The 16,693-nt window shown below is 42.3% G+C and overlaps 2 protein-coding genes across 25 annotated transcripts in view; one reads left to right on the plus strand and one right to left on the minus strand.

Moving 5' to 3' along the window:
* Positions 1-7,468, plus strand: part of ABI1 (abl interactor 1) — a 120,007-nt gene extending 112,539 nt beyond the window's left edge. For all 15 annotated transcript variants that reach the window (XM_017347632.4, XM_051820985.3, XM_002717269.6 and 12 more), the window contains 2 exons: positions 2,807-2,992; positions 5,803-7,468. In XM_017347632.4, coding sequence (XP_017203121.1) covers positions 2,807-2,992; positions 5,803-5,978 — 362 coding nt within the window. In that variant the 3' untranslated portion in view covers positions 5,979-7,468. The remainder of the gene's footprint in view (positions 1-2,806; positions 2,993-5,802) is intronic.
* Positions 7,469-7,736: 268 nt separating this feature from the next.
* Positions 7,737-16,693, minus strand: part of PDSS1 (decaprenyl diphosphate synthase subunit 1) — a 43,211-nt gene continuing 34,254 nt past the window's right edge. For all 10 annotated transcript variants that reach the window (XR_007909773.3, XR_016219286.1, XR_016219287.1 and 7 more), the window contains 2 exons: positions 13,616-13,696; positions 7,737-8,182 (listed from right to left, as the gene is read on the minus strand). Coding sequence is in view for 6 of the 10 variants with exons in the window: in XM_089311906.1 (XP_089168032.1) it covers positions 8,042-8,182; positions 13,616-13,696 (222 nt within the window). In the remaining 4 variants the exon portion in view is untranslated. The remainder of the gene's footprint in view (positions 8,183-13,615; positions 13,697-16,693) is intronic.

The following is a 16,693-nucleotide window of genomic DNA, read 5'->3' on the forward strand; positions in this document are numbered from 1 at the left end:
TGCTCATCCAACATTGTGTGCTAGGCTCTGGGAAGAATAGAAATAATTTAAGACAAAGCCCCTTCCTTCACGAAATAGCTATTATAAGGTGCTTAATGTAAAACATTGTAGTTATAAAATGTTGAAGTTTCATAGTATAAGCTCGTAATTTGTAACATTTAAAAGTAAGTGAATTTTACTGAAAAACTTAAATGAATAAGAATAAAATAATTGATCCTCCATGCTATAAGACTTTAAAAACTGAGTTTGACTTCTGAAGTAACATATTGCTAAGAATTATTAATAAATATCTTAAAATAGCCACATTGTGATTATTGTTTAAATAGGCATCATTTTGTGGGTTAAAAGGTCATTTACTAGATTAAATAGCTTTTTAATATATAGAAACCCATTATTAATGTATATCATTCTAGGCACGCAAACTCTTTGCCACAGGGTCCTGTGGTGCTATTTTAGTTCTTTTTACCAAACATAAGAACCTCAATCCGTCAGTTATTCTCCTTGTGCCCCAGACTCCCCAGCTTGATTTGGTATCTGTTTTCTTTAAGAGCAAGTTAGGAAGATTAGTGATAAACTGTGTAACAGTACTTCAAGTATTTCCGGTATTCTTTTCTTAAATTCCTGGTTTCTTCTAGAGTGCAAAGTGGAGGGTAGTGAATGCATAGAGCAGTTAACTAGTAGTATATATTTCAGTTTAAGCTGTGAGTCTCAAAAAATGGCAACAGTGTGTGTACGATTAACATCAGAATGCAGTCTTTAACTAATTATGCATGGTGCTAAGACAGTATTTTTACAGAAAATTAGATTGACCACAGTTTGAAAATAAGCCAGTGTAGACTTCAGCAGATGAATATAAAAAATTATTAAACTAGTAAAATGTGCATAAATCAAGAGTAAATGCAGTTTAGATATGTAGTCCGCATATATAATTAAGTCACGTTAAAAAAATGATCTTTGGCTATTTGATGTTAGGAAGTATTCATATCCATTTTCCTCTCCTCTGTAATACTAAGTGGAGCAGATTTAGCAGAGAGAAAAATCCACACATGAGATGGCAAAATAAATTGTAGACCTGTTTGAGAGCATCAGAGTGAGCATTACCACCCAGAATTTGTTTTTAAAATATTTTTTAAATTTATTTTTGAGAGACAGAGATGTAGAACACAGGGAGTGGGAAGGAGAGAGTGAGCAGGCACTCTTGGCCACTGATTCACTCCCCAAATGCCCCCAGTAGCCAAGACTGAGGACCAAGTGGGAGCTGCTAACTCAGTCTGGTCTCCCTGGTGGGTGTCAGGAACCCAGTTACTTATTCATCATTGCTGCCTCCCAGGATCCGCATTAGCAGGAAGCTGGAGTCAGAAGCCAAAACTGGTTATTGAACCAAAATAAAATATTCCACAGTATGGAACCACAGGCATCTTATCCTTGTGTCTTAGCAACTAGACTAAATGCTGCTCAAGGATTTTTTAGTAGCCTTTTCAATCCCCCAAGAAGATAAAGTAGAATTGGAGTGATTATGGAACTGTGGTTATTGTCTACAAATATTTTAAATCTAGATCGCTTGGTTATATTTGTAACACACTATTCCATGTAGGGTGGAGTAAGCTTTAAAGTCTGTGTGACAAATAGTTTATGACTTGTTTTATTGATTATATAAATATTTCCAGAAATTGGCATTTGAGTTAGTATTTTTTGTACTATGAGCTTTTTCCCTGAAGGTATCACCTAATTCTTGTATGAGTTTTTATAAAAACATTTCATTTGTCTTTTAAGCTTTTAATGAAATTTGTGGGTCAGAAATTTAAATTCAGCCTGTTGTGTTACGGCTCTGAATTCCTTCCCATCGGGAGCATTTATTTCCTGGCGTCCTAATGTCAGAGCGACTGCAGTTCTAGCCTGACGTTTTCACACGTTACAGTTTCATCCTTGATTATTTAAAGCACACACACATGCATACTACGATTGTCTAGAATTTGAGGTGTGAGTCCTTTTTATTGTTTTGTTTGATATAAGTTCCTTTTTTATTTTTATTACATCTTCCCTCAGTACTTTATGTTCAGATCTTAATTGTGGATGAATTCTGAGAAAATTGGATCTCAAGGGTCCAGTCTTTCCCCCATCCCCTGCTTCTGTTTTACCAGCAATAACGGAAAATCTTAATATTGAGGTGTTTTTTTTAACTAGTGGAGAATTATTTTCCAGTTTTTCTTGTTAAAAATGTAATGAAAGAATAGAAAACTTATGTCCAGAAGCAGACTTAATACCACCAACTTTCCTTTTCTCTCCAGTAAGCAGTGCTGAACAAGCATCTGCCCCTTGGAGACTGAGTATCTAGGAAATTCAGTCTATTAAGAACCAAAATCAGGGTGAATGAGCACAATGAAACAAAGCAAACCATTCATACAATTCATAGTGTTACTCAGCTACCACAGGTCAGGGGACAGATATGGCATGAAGTTTATCTTAGGCAGGTAGGTTAACTATAGTCATTTGTCCTGAGCTGAACCTTAAAATCAGGAAATTAATTACTCCTGCAGTCCTTAAAAAAAAAGACATTATCTCCTAACCTCTTGCATTCATTAATTTTGTAGTACTTCTTGTTACCCTTATTTTTAGCTCATTTTATTATTGCAAAATTATTCTTAATATGTAGCATAAACTTAACACACAAGCTTTTATTTCTAATCATTGCATGTTTTATTGTAGTGCATGCTGTAGAAGAGCTAGAGCTTCCTTAAATCCTTTTAACTAAGAATTTCCACTTGTACGAGTTTCTGCCTCAAATTAACATTCTGAATCTTTTTAGTTGCTGATAGTCCAACTCCCCCGCCACCACCTCCGCCGGATGACGTTCCCATGTTTGATGACTCTCCGCCTCCACCACCACCACCTCCAGTGGACTATGAAGACGAGGAGGCTGCAGTAGTCCAGTATAACGATCCTTATGCAGATGGGGATCCTGCTTGGGCCCCCAAGAATTATATTGAGAAAGGTACGTATTGTCATCATTGGAGTGATATGAAGGAAGGTAACCTAGTTACAGAGTTTGAGAACTATCAAGAGCCTCTGTTCCAGTGTTGCTCAGCCACCTTTTGAAGTGCTTTACCATCCACAGTGATTGGCTTACTCTTGCACTGTACTTCATTCACCAAAAAAGGGGGAAAATTCAATTCTGTGCTATTTTCAAAATGTATTTCTGTAGATTTCTTCTGAAAAGTGCTTGTAATTTAGTTGAAAACCTTTGATTATCTTTGATATAAATTGCCTTCCATGGGCTTTATTGGGTTAACTGACTTCCTGCCCAAGTTTTGAATATGTAGCAAAGTGAATTTATTATTTTCTTTTCTTATACTTTTTAGCAGTAAATATTTTATATGTGAAGGAAGTTTTGACTACCTTATATTTAGATTTTTTTATACTTTAAAGATGTTATAAGTATGCGGATAACACACTTGAATAGTCTTTTTTTTATTTGAAAGTCAGAGTTATAAAAAGGGAGAAATAGATCTTCCATCTGCTAGTTCACTCCCCAAATAGCTGCAACACCATAGCCAGGAGCTAGGAGCTTCTTCCAGGTGTCCCACGTGGGTGCAGAGACTCAAGCACTCCGGCCATCCTCCACTGCTTTCCCAGATACCACAGGAGCAAGCTGAGGGCCTGGCACTGTGGTACAGTTAGCTCAGTCTCTGCCTACTCACGGCCATCTCATGTGGGTGCTGGTTTGTGTCCCAGCTGCTTCTCTTCGGATTCAGCTCTCTGGATAAGGCTTGGGAAAGCAGAGGAATATGGCCCAAAGTGCTTGGGCCCCTGCAACCATGTTGGAGACCCAGAGGAAGCTCCTGGCTCTTGGCTTCTGATCTGCCCAGCTCTGGCCATTGCGACCATTTGGAGAATGAACCAGCAGTGGAATACCTCTTTCTGTCTCTCCCTCCCTCTGTCTGTAACTCTCTCAACTAAATCAATAAATCTTAAACAAACAAACAAAAAAAGGAGCGTGATCTGAAGTATAGCGGCTGGGACTTAAACCAGTGCCTAAACTGGTGCCCATATGGGATGCTGGTGTAGCAGGCAGCAGCTTAACCAGCTACATCACAGTGCCAGCCCCTTGAATTGTGTTTGTACCTAGATTTTAATTTATAAAGCAATCTTTAAATAACTATGAAGTGGGGCCGGCGCCGCGGCTCACTAGGCTAATCCTCCGCCTAGCAGCGCCGGCACACCGGGTTCTAGTCCCGGTCAGGGCGCCGGATTCTGTCCCGGTTGCCCCTCTTCCAGGCCAGCTCTCTGCTGTGGTCAGGGAGTGCAGTGGAGGATGGCCCAGGTGCTTGGGCCCTGCACCCCATGGGAGACCAGGAAAAGCACCTGGCTCCTGGCTCCTGCCATCGGATCAGCGCGGTGCGCCGGCCGCGGCGGCCATTGGAGGGTGAACCAACGGCAAAGGAAGACCTTTCTCTCTGTCTCTCTCTCTCACTGTCCACTCTGCCTGTCAAAAAAATAAATAAATAAATAAAAAATAAAATAACTATGAAGTGGGAAAATGAGTTCATAAATTTGGGAAGATATGTTTAATACACTTGGCAGGAGAGCAGAATTAAAAGCATATTTTCACAAGTTGAGGTGCTGAGTCCTGAACCAGAGGTCAGCTTGCTGTTTCTTGGATAAGACCAGATAGTATTTTAGACTCTGTTGGCTGTATGGTCTGTCACAACTGCTGTGCCTGCACTTGTAGCACAAAAGCAGGCACAGACAGTATGTTAGATGTGGCCATGCTGCAAGGAAGCTTTAGTTAAAAACAAGAAGGCAGCAGCTTGGATATGTGTATTGAGTTGTTCATTTGCTGACCTGTAGTATAAATCAAAACTGGAGATTTAGTAGGGTTAGATTTAAAATCTTTTTGTCACTTGTATAATCACAAGGTGAATGAATCCTGGATTAATTGCATTTCAGTTGAGTGTATGATAACAGTTTATGACAAGGCTGGTTTTTTTGTTTTATATTTATTTTATTTATTTGAAAGAGTTACAGAGAGAGGTAGAGACAGAGAGGGAGGTCTTTCATCTAATGGTTCACTCCCCAAATGGCTGCAATGGTCGGAGCTGGGCCAATCAGAAGCCAGGAACCAGGAGCTTCTTCTGGGTCTCCTATGTGCTTGCAGGGGTCCAAGGGCTTGGGGCATCCTCTGTTGTTTTCCCAGGTGCATTAGCAGGGAGCTGGATCAGAAGTGGATCACCCATTCTCGAACCGGTACCCATATGGGATTCTGGTGCTGCAGCCTGAGGCTTTAACCTGCTGCACCACAGTGCTGACCCCAACATGACTGTTCTTAAAGCCATTTTTACTTACCTGTAAGCTAATTTAACTTTAGCCTAATATGTGCCAAATTGTATACTTTCCAATTAGACAGCTTTGGTTGTTACCTGGTTTACTGAATAAAAGTTAGCTTTGCCTAATAGTTACTTTGAAAATGGTACTTCCCCTATGATGGACACTTTGTAGATATAGGAGCAAATGGATTAAAATATCTTATAAATCCCTGAACCCTGAGATCTTTCTTAAAAAGATTGGTAGAACCTTTTGATTTCTTTCGTCTAATTAAACTGAAATTTGGCCCTAATATCACGCCAGTGATTTAGTCACATTGTTGGCCACTGATTGACCTATATTGAAGGATACAGGAATTAAGACTTTTCATGAAAATAGTTGGCTTTGGCATATTATAGTACAATTGGCATAAAATTTCAAAATTCAATTATATGTTGAGTATAGTATACTCATGTGCTACTCTGTCTCTTTTCTCCGTAGTTGTTGCAATATATGATTATACAAAAGACAAGGATGATGAGCTGTCCTTCATGGAGGGTGCAATCATTTATGTTATAAAGAAGAATGATGATGGCTGGTATGAAGGAGTCTGCAATCGAGTGACTGGTCTCTTCCCTGGGAACTATGTTGAATCAATCATGCACTATACTGATTAGATTTTTGCTTTTAAAGTAGGATCTTATTACTCAGTCATACTGTGGGACCATTACGGTTAACAGAATTGTCTTAATATGTTTTAAAATGTGCCCATATTTTCAGGACATGCTGTTTTATTGGTATAATTGAATGTCTACCTATAAGCATAAATCATTGAGGCAGTTTGTATATTGCTAAACAGCAATTTATACAAGAGGCTGTCCCTGATTATGCTTATGTACTTACTTACACAATGTTAACTTTATGACCAGCCTAAATATTCTGGGGAAGCGGGGTATAATATTTAATGAATTATATGATTCAGATTGTATCATTACATGTTTCAGTGAGCATGGTTACTAATGCTATGTCAAACTAATATTAAAATCAGAAAACTTAAATGCTGGTGCTGGTCATACTTTTTTGTTTAGATTCTCTCATTTAAAAAAATACTGTTTAAAGCATGCATAAAAATTTATGTGTTGAAATATACTGAAAAATTCCAAGATGCTTCCAATTTGTGTGCTATTTCCCTGGAGTATTCACACTTAGGTCTCCTGAAATGAATTGAGTCTCTAAGTTCCCCATGCAAAACAAACAAAAGGCTAATCTGTAATGTTATAATTTGTACCTAAGTTTTTTAATGAATGAAATTTGAATTATAAATTTTTTCCATTCATAAATATATAAGTGAACCAAAGGTCTTTGTCCTTTCCTTCACTGGTTTGCTTTAACAAAAAAAAAGAGAGAGAGAGAGAGATACTGATTTATTATAGAATTATGGTTCTATTTTCTCAATATATTAACTTGGAAAAAAATTTTAGCCTTAATCTGTCCCAACAGCAATGTGATGGATTTTTTGCAGATTTAAAAATCTGAGATGGTTATTTACAAGTCAATCTACTGAATTCCTTTTTGAAAGTAACTAACTTTTGAAGCTACGAAAATGTGTCAAAGTGTACACATTTATTCTGTAAGTAAAATTTTTAAGGATTGCCATACCTGTCCTTTACTTTTACAGTGGACTATTGTACACTGGTTTGATGAAAGGAAATTATAAGTATCTTTTACATATTGTAAAAGTAAGTGCGATTGATTTGTGAATAGGCACTATTTAATCCATTACCTGGCACTAGCAACATAAGATTTTAAAATACAATAATTTGGAAAGAAGGTGAGTCATGTATTATTCAGTGAACAGAGATATACTTAACCAACAGATTTGTATTGTCTTTTGACATAATTGAAATGCAACACATGCACTTTGTGTGTCTCCTCTTAATTTAAGGGAGGGTTAGAGGGATGTCTTCTCTTATCTTGTGTATAATTCTGTATTGCTTAGGATATTAAAGTAGAGCACTCAAGTGTGGGTTTCTGTGTATTGAGGATTTGTTTGAGTTTCAAATTACAGTTATGTATTGGGCGTTACAGACTTCTAACAGCATAGTGAATGGTAAGACTAGTGCAAAACATTTATTTCTGACAATTAAAGACCATTATTGCTACCAAATCAATGTGACTGTTTCATATACATTTTGCCTTTGTTAATTTCAAACCAAGTGTCATTAGTGATCAGCTAGCTACCTTCTATTCCTTTTTTAAGTGGAATGTTCTCTTAATTTGTATATAACCTGTTGTCTAAATTTTATGTACAGTCTTTTATAATAAACCATTCTCCTATGAGTTTTTCGATACTGTTAAAATACAAATAATGTGGATGTAAGTGCACACTTCACAATTTTCTGATCTTTACTCCTATGGTGAAATAATAGAAACCATTTGAATTTTAACATTGATTATTTATTTGTGTAATGGCTTTACATGTGGATATTAACAGTGTAAACAATACCACATAGAACCATCAAGATACCTCAATTAGAATTTATAAGACTACAATGACAGATTCAGATGATTTAAGTACATTGAAAAAGTTTTCTGAAAAACTTTGCCAATAAAAAAAAAAACCTGCCCATTAATAAGGTTGAAATTGTTTTTTAAAATGATTTTTGGTTATCTGCACATGAAGCAAACAACTTTAGGCACAGTCTGGTAAAGTAGCTGCCAGAAAGAACAGAAGGAGTTGTTATTTATCTCTCGTGAGTACAATTTCCGAGAGCTGAATGAGGGCATCTCTTTCTGGGGATGGTCGCAGTTTGCTGATCTCTCTGATGGCTTCATGGCAGTACCGCTGGGCGAGGTAGGTTGTCTGTTGCACACCATCACTCTACAGAAGTGGAACAAAACAGAACAGTCAGGGACTGGATCAGCCCTTAAATTTCTGCCAAAATGCATTAAAACATACTGTTTTTTCAACTTGTCTCTAACGATTTATTTATTTGAAAGGCAGAGTTAGAGACACGGGGGTGGGGAGGTCTTCCATCCGCTGGTTCACTCCCCAAACAGCCGTAACGTCCAGAGCTGGGATGGCCAGGAGCTTCTTCCGGGTCTCCCACATAGGTGGCAGCGGCCCAAAGGACTTGGAGAATCTAATGTTGCTTGCCCAGGCCATAGCTGGGAGCTGGATCAGATGTGGAGCAGGTAAGACTCGAACTGGCATCCGTATGAGATGCCAGCTTTATCCGCTACGCCACAGCACTGGCCCCTCCAACTTCCTCTGCCTACCTGTTTTAGGTCCTTTTCCAGACTGAAGCAGATTTTTATTTTATGAGCATGCAAAATTACAATAACATATCACACTAGGAAAGTATAGAAAGGGCTTATAATGAAAACCAATTGTTCCTTTCCCTCAAAGGCAGCTGCTTTCCTCTTAGTTTTCAGTATCTGCTGCCTTTCTGTGAAGGAAGATCAGGATTTAGCCCACCCCGAGCTGTGCCTCCTGATTGTCTTCCATTCAGAGTAGAACACTCCTAACTTTGTGGTTAAGGCCTCTGACTTTCTAGACTACCAGCAGCTCAAAATAGAGCACATTTTTGTTGGCTGCGCCTTATTGTGGAGGAGCCTCTCCTCTTTGACACATCTGACTGAAGTACATCTGCAAATAAGCAACCGAGAACGTGTGGTCAGGAAGTCAAGTTTTATAGTCAGTGTATGTGTGACTTTATTTTGTAATCAGATTTAATCATAGTTTGAGTAAAGAATTCTAGGTTTAAAATGTTTGTCATAATTTAGAAGGCCCTGCTCCAGTGTGTTCTAGTGTTTTTGCTATACACTGAGCCAATTTTGATACCTTTTACTTGCATAAGTGATTACTGATTCTCTTCCTGAAATATTTGTTAAATGATTATACCCATTTTCCTAGTTTTCCTGTTTCTATTTTTTTGAGTTTTGTTGTTGTTTATGAGAGAGGGAGGGGGAACACACCCCCAGTCTGCTGGCTTGCTCACCAAATGCCCACAGTGGTAGCAGACACAGACACACACCCTGGGGCAGGAGAGGGGGCTGGTCTGGGGGTGCTTCCCCGGGGCACCCATTCACTGGCTGCTTCCCGGAGGCCCACTGTGGCTGGAGTCAGGAGCCAGAGCTGGGAACCAAACCCAGGCACACTGCCGTGGGGCTCAAGGGTCTTTAACGGCTAGGTTAATGCAGGTGCCCCTGTTTAAAGTTCACATTTCCTCAATTTCATAGGGTAACCCTTCTTTGGAGTTCATTTTTCACCATTATTTAAGATTTTTAAAGAGCTCACGCTTAACTCTTTGAAGGTATTACCCTATTGTTTTTGAATACGGTATATTTTTGGACTCTGTATTTTCCTGTGTATTTCGTTTTCTTTTCTTGTTCCACTTGAGAGGGAGGGCAGAGAGAGGTCCCATGTGCCGGTTCATTCCCCAGAAGCCCTCAATGGTGGGACAGTATTAGAGCCAGGAAATGCCAGTTCAGTTTAGTACTTCCATATGGTTAGCAGGAATCCAACTACCTGAGCTGTCACTGTTCCCTTCCAGAATCTTCATGAACAGGGAGCTGTACTCTGGAGCCACAGCTGGGTGTCAAGCCCAGGTACTCCACGGTGGGAAACAGTGTCTGAACTAACCATTAGGCCAGATGCCTGCTTCATGGATCTTCACTTGTTTATTCTGGTCTACTATTTAGTTCAGCAGGCTAATCAACTCTTTAATGATACTGAATTGTCCATTCATATTTAATGTGGAAACAGGTACCAGAAGCTCTGTGGCAATACAGGGATCTGGAATATAGAGCTCTTTGGTGACTTCTGTTTAGAAAACATTACTGGGGATTTTTCTGTAAGCGTGTTTCTGGGTAGGCTTAGTGGGACTTTACTGTTTTATGTAACAGCAATTTCCCTCTTTCAGTCCCACTTCTCAATTCAGATGTCAGTAGTAACAGTCAGCCCTCCTCATCCATGGTTTCCACATCCTCAGACTTAACCATGATCAAAAATATTTGAAAAAAAAATGGCATCTATACCAAATATGTACAGACATTACAAAATCATTATTACTAAGCAATATACCTACTGCCCTATAAATAGTACATAAGTAGCTGTTACATGTAGCCTTTACACAGGAGTAGATATAAACAGTGCAGGGAGGAGTTAAGGTATGTGAGAGGACATGCATAGTTTATAGGTAAGTACTACATCATACATCACTGTATACAAGGGACTTGGGCATGGGAGGGGGTTCCTGGAACCAATTCCCTGATGGGTGCCAAGGGGTAACTGTTCTCTGACTTCTGAAGCCAGAACTTCTTCCAGGGACCGGAATTCTTTTCAGTTGCAATTTCTCATAATGAGTTATTTTCAGTATTGCCAAACTAACTTCCACAAAAGTGGTCACTTAGCATGATATGACGCCTAACAGTCATTTGAAAGAGAAATCCTTCGGAAGGGTGTTGGTTTTTGGAAATCTGAAAATGCTGAAAGGGGGTCCCGTGCAGTGGCACAACAGGTAAAACCACTGACTGCAATGCCTGCATCCCATATGGGTGCCGGTTTGAGCCCTGGCTGCTCCACTTCCCATCCAGCTCCTTGCTAATGCACCTGGGAAGCCAGCGACGGATGGCCCAAGTCCTTGGGCCTCTGCCACCCACATGGGAGATCTGGAAGAAGCTCCTGGCTTTGGCCTGGCCCAGCCCTAATTGATGTGGCCATTGAGGAGTGAACCAGAGGATGGACGATCTCTCAGTCTCTCTCCCTCTCTCTGACTCTGCCTCTTAAATACAATAAATCTTTACAAAAATGCCGAAAGGTAATTGTCTGCTCACTCCTCTTTATTCCCTAGATATGCTGGCTGTAGAATGCTTTGAATTGGGAAACCGCTTACTCTTAAAGACAGTTAGCAAAACTGGAAAGTAAAAAGCTCTGAAGATGCCATGACAATCTGTATAAACGCATAGCTGCCAACATTGACTTAAAATTTTAAAACAGAGAGATTGTCCACCTACTGGTTCACTCCCTAAATGCCTGCAACAGCCAGGGCTGGGCCAGGCCAAACCGGGATCCTCGAACTCCATACATGTTTCCCGTGGGTGGAACTAGAACTCTGTCCGTGTCATCCATGTGGGAGTGAGGGACCCAGCTACTTGAGCACCATCCACTGCCTCCCAGGGTGCACACTAGCAGGAAGCTGGAATCAGAAGTGAGCTGAGACTCAAACCTAGGCACACTCCACTACAGGATGCTAGTGTTCAAAGAGGTATTAACTACTGTGCCAGTTTTCCTGTTACTGCCCTCAGGTTTTATCTTTAAATAGCTTTAAAAGAAAAAGGGGTTTATATTGATTTCTTTAAAAGTCAGAGTTATGGGGTGGTGAGAGAGTGGGAGGGCAGAGAGAAGTCATTCCCTGGTTCTCTCCTGAAATGGCTGCAATGGCCAGGGCTGGACCAGGCCAAAGCCAGGAGTTAAGAACTTCTTCTGGGTCTCCCACATGGGTGCAGGGGCCCAAGCACCTGGGATGTCCCCTGCTGCTTTCCCAGGTGCATTACAGAGCCGGATTGGAAACGGAGCAGCTGAGAATCCAACTGGCACCCATGTGGGATGCCAGCATCGTAGGTAGTGGCTTTACTCACTACGCCACTATGCTGCCCCCCCACCTTTAAAAAAGATTTATTTTTATTTCTTTGAAAAGCAGAGTTGGAGGGAGGGAGGGAGGGACAGAATAAACGGCTGTTTATTTAGTCACACTCTGATAACTGCTGCACGGGATGGACTTGGAAAGCTCACCATGAGCAGGCGATTTTCACAGCCTCACCCTGGCAGGATTCCGAGGACACAGACTAGGCCGAAAGCAAGTGCGGGGGACTGGGAACACGGTGAGGCTATGATGGACTTGGGGGATGGGGCTGACTACACATCAGAATCACTGTGGTGACTGCTCAAATTTTTTTAAAAACATTAACATCTAAGTCTTACTGAACACCAATTAAATCAGTATCTTTTGAAAATATTCTAGAAGAATTAAAAGTGAGTTTTTCCTTCTCGAGTTTTCGTCATAAGAGTTGACTGCCAGGTGGGCGACTGGTTGAGACACCTGCATCCGGGGCCATCGCTGTGGTGCAGTGGGCTGGGCCTCTGCCTGCAACACCAGCATCCTCCATGGGTGCCGGTTCGTGTCCTGCTCTTCATCTGCAGCTCTCTGCTAATGCACTTGGGAAAAGCAGTGCAAGATGGCCCAAGTGCTTGGGACCCTGCCTCCTATGCAGGAGGCCTGGGTGAAGTTCCTGGCTCAGCTGTGGACATCGCAACCACTTAGGGAGTGAACCAGTGGTTAGAACTCTCTCTCCGGGGCTGGCGCTGTGGCGTAGGGGGTAAAGCCACTGCCTACAGTGCTGGCATCCCATATGGGTGCCAGTTTGAGTCCCGGCTGCTCCACTTCCAATCCAGCTCTCTGCTATGGCCTGGGAAAGCAGTAGAAGATGGCTCAAGCCCTCGGGCCCCTGCACCCAGGTGGGAGACCCAGAGGAGGCTCCTGGCTCCTGGCTTCGGATTGGCGCAGCTCCAGCCGTCGCGGCCAATTGGAGAGTGAACCAGCCGATGGAAGACCCCTCTCTCTCTGCCTCTCCTTCTCTCTCTGTGTAACTCTGACTTTCAAGTAAAATAAATAAATCTTTAAAAAAAAAAAAAAAAAAAAAGAGAGAGAGAACTCTCTCTCCTTCCCTCTCTAACTTTTTGAAGTAAATAAATCTTTAAAAAAAAAAAAATTCCGGCATCTCACACTGGAGTACCTGGGGTTTGATTCCTGGCTCCACTTACCAGCTTCCTGCTCATGCAAACCTTGGGAGGCAACAAGTGACTGGGTTCCTGCCACCCATGTGAGAGACCTGGGGTGAGTTCCCTGCTCCTGGTTTTTGTCCCAGCCAAGGGCCACTGGGGGCATCAGAGAGAACAGGAAGTTGGAAGTGTGCACTTTGCATGTGCGCTCTCCCTCCCCCTTCCTTGTCTGCCTGCCTCTCAGATAGGAAAAAAAAATGTCGATCATATTTGGTCTCAAAGGTAACATTTTTTAGTTAAAATTACATTGGCTTAAGGACTATGCCACACACCTAATGATGTTTTCTTTTAAAATAATCATACATGGGGCCTGCGTGGGAGATCATGAGGAGGTCCTGGCTCCTGGCTTCAGATTGGTGCAGCTCAGGCAGTTGTGGCCATTTGGGGAGTAAACCAGTGGTGGTGGGGCTTTTTCTCTGTCTCTCCCTCTCAAATAAATAAATAAAATCTTAAAAGTAAAAATAAGCATACCTGTAATACATACTGTCGTGCTCTGTCCACATCTCCCGGCAAACTGAACCGTCTCATTATCATGGCATTCATTTCTGGAAACTAACCGTAAAGAAAACTCTAGTTATTGGTCTTGGGAGAATCCAGTGGTTTAACACTCTAGGAAACACCAGCCAGGAACGTGACTAAGCGTTGAGCGGATGGGGAGCAGTAACTAGACTGGATGATGAAGAAGCTGAGACACGCCGTGTCTGCCCGGGCCTGTGGCCGTGCACAGAAGCAGCAGCCGCTGACCCGCAGCCCAGTGCTGAGCTGAGAGAGGCAGAGGAATGAAGACATCTATCTCTTAAGTCTCCTGGTCGTCTTCCCTCACTCCTGACAACCGTCCACTGCATCAGAATCGTCTGCATTCCCCACTGGCCCTCTCCCCTGAGGTGGGGACGGTGGGTCTGCGCGTGCGCTCCTACCAAATCCCTGGGTCAGGTGGACATGCTGGAAAACCGCTGTCCCAGAACAAGGCGGGAATTAGAGCGCCAGCTGAAACCTGTGCAAGTTTCTGAGCAGGGCTCTGCCTGCAGCACACACCCCAGAGTGAACTGGAGCGGCGGTGCGTGTCGGTTGTACGGTGCTAACAGTTAGATGTTTCAATACACTTGCCTGGATCCTGCTCCCAAAGGTTGTCATATATTGGCTTGGGGGTAGGTAGGCCTGGATAGTGGGGCTCTTAGGGTATAACCAAGGTGAAGAACCACTGAGTTCGAGGAGCTACAGGCAGAGGTTACCAACCAGGTTATTGACCAAGGATAAGCCAGTGGGTATGAGAGGAAGAAAGAAACCTGCGAAGGTTCTGAAGACAGAATCCATATTCCGCGACAGTAGGCGGCTGTTTGGGAGAACGGCCACTGTTAACGCACGCCGCGGCACTGAATTCTGCAGCTCCCTCCGTGCAGGCTGCGCTCGCCACGCTGCACGAGTGCTGTCACCATTGAGTCCCGGGCTCCCTGTCTGTCTCACGAGCTGACAGGCTTGAACTCAACAACTTCACGGCATCATGAACTGAGAGGGAAGATGCGCCTGGTCTTGGACATGGTCAGTGCGTATCGCAGTTGCCAGCTTTTACCCAGCACTGAGCCTGAAGAATGAAATGAGTTGTTCTATAACCTTCACCATGCTATTAATAATTCTAGAAAAGAAAATTGGGCACACACAGGAAAACCTCAACCAAATGATGGCAGATGAGTCGGGGTTCTGAACAGAGCTGCAAATGTGCTGAGGCTACTAACACGCTTACAGAATTTAAAGAGCCAGCAGTTGGTTAGTTCTTAAATGAAAACCAGTAATTTGCTTTACTAACTGGTCTTTTAAGATTAAAATAATGTAAGCTATACAGGAAACAAATCAGGGAGGCCTAAGTCCATCCATATTAGTGGTAAAAAGCCAAGTAGGCATTTGTTTCAGTTTTTAAATTTCATATCCTTAAGTTCATCCTTAAAGCTGGTGTGACCCTGCTCTAGACATCTGGTGCAACCACCTTGTTTACATGTATAAGCTTTTCCTGAAACACCAACAAGTGTGCTAAAATGTACTGACTTGGTGGGTTCTGCGAAGGCTTCTTTTTTTTTTTAACTATAAAAAGTATCAGAGAAAGCAAAATTTGAAAGAAAATATTTGCATTGAGTGAGACTATATCCTTCCTTGATGAAACATGTAGTGTGTGCAGTTTTGATATGCAAATATGAAATTCTTCCCCTAAGCACCGCTCCATGCCCTTCATGTGTGAGTGAGAAATAAGAAGCCTAACAGAACAGTTGCCTGCCTACAGGTTTAGGGAGGAGTAAGACAATTTGTGTTTGCGCAGGCTGTTTTTAAAAGTAGGAGCGACCTCCTGGGGATGAATCAGGTTTTCAAGTCTGTCTACACTACACAGGTGCTCTGTGAATTGGACTGAGTTTACCCAAACAGAGCCTGGGTAACCAAGGCACCAACTAGTCACCGCACTAGCGTAAGCCGCTGCAGAGGCTGGCGACGGCAGTGGGAAATACAGCTACAGGCTGGCATTTAGGTTTAGTGACTTAGCAGACGAGAGAAGCAGAACAAAGCTGGTTTTTTTTTTTTAAAGCTACTTAAAAACGAAGGGATCTCATTAAAGAAAGGAAAACACTTCTTTTTGTTTCTGAAAGTTTCAAGAACCAACCAATAACACCCTTTAAAGATTTAACATGAGGTTTCTGTTCCTAAAATAACACATACAAGAAAGGGCACTGCTGTCACTGGAAACTCCAGAAATCCCCGCTACCAACTGTTCTGAGAAAACCCCTTCAGAGATGTGAGAGACAGTGGAATCCCAAAAAGAGGGAGATTCTGTCTAAAAGTGCCAATTTCAAGACAGCCCACCATGCCAAGTTAAAAAGAAAAAGGTGGTTTCCGCAAGGCGGCTTGTCCTGGTCCAGCGAGTCCGTGTTCACAGGGGAGCGCCTCAGAGACCCTGCAGACAAAACTCGGCCCCTGCCCCGCCAGGACTGCACCCGAGACGCGCGGAGCCCTCTACGCCGCCGGCCACCGGCCCGGGGACACCAGCTGGCTGCTCCGTAGGAAGCCCTGCTGGTGCCAGGCAGGCTTGCCAGGGACTAACTCTGATCAGCTGTCAGTGGCAGTCAGAAACCCTGCTCCGGTTAAAATCAACCGTGCTCACAGAAGTCTTGGACCGTTCAATGGCCTTCTGTGCTGCTCACACATTTTAAATTTTGGCCAGGCGCAGCGTCAGTTTCTTTATTTGTGTAAGGGACATCAACATGTCTGTCACAAAGAGGAGCTGTGCACGGAATCCTTTATGAGCTAAAAATAACCCACTTTGATTAACGTGCAAATACTGCACATCCTGATGTTATTTTTGGAACCTGTTTTACCCAGAATTACATTAAGCTGCATAAATCTTTTGGTAATTTCTTGCTGATAATCTTTTTTTATTTGACAGGGTAAACCTTAGTAGAGCCTTAACGGGCTGTTTTATTTGAAAAGTTATAAATACCCATCTGACTAACCTCTGCCCGTGTGTCATGAGACGGACAAGTCAGCACACTTCTGAAGCGACTGCTGTCC

The sequence above is a fragment of the Oryctolagus cuniculus genome, chromosome 13, assembly GCF_051225735.1.
Source record: "Oryctolagus cuniculus isolate XC-2025 breed Fujian yellow rabbit chromosome 13, ASM5122573v1, whole genome shotgun sequence".
In the NCBI taxonomy this organism is placed as follows: Eukaryota; Metazoa; Chordata; class Mammalia; order Lagomorpha; family Leporidae; genus Oryctolagus; species Oryctolagus cuniculus.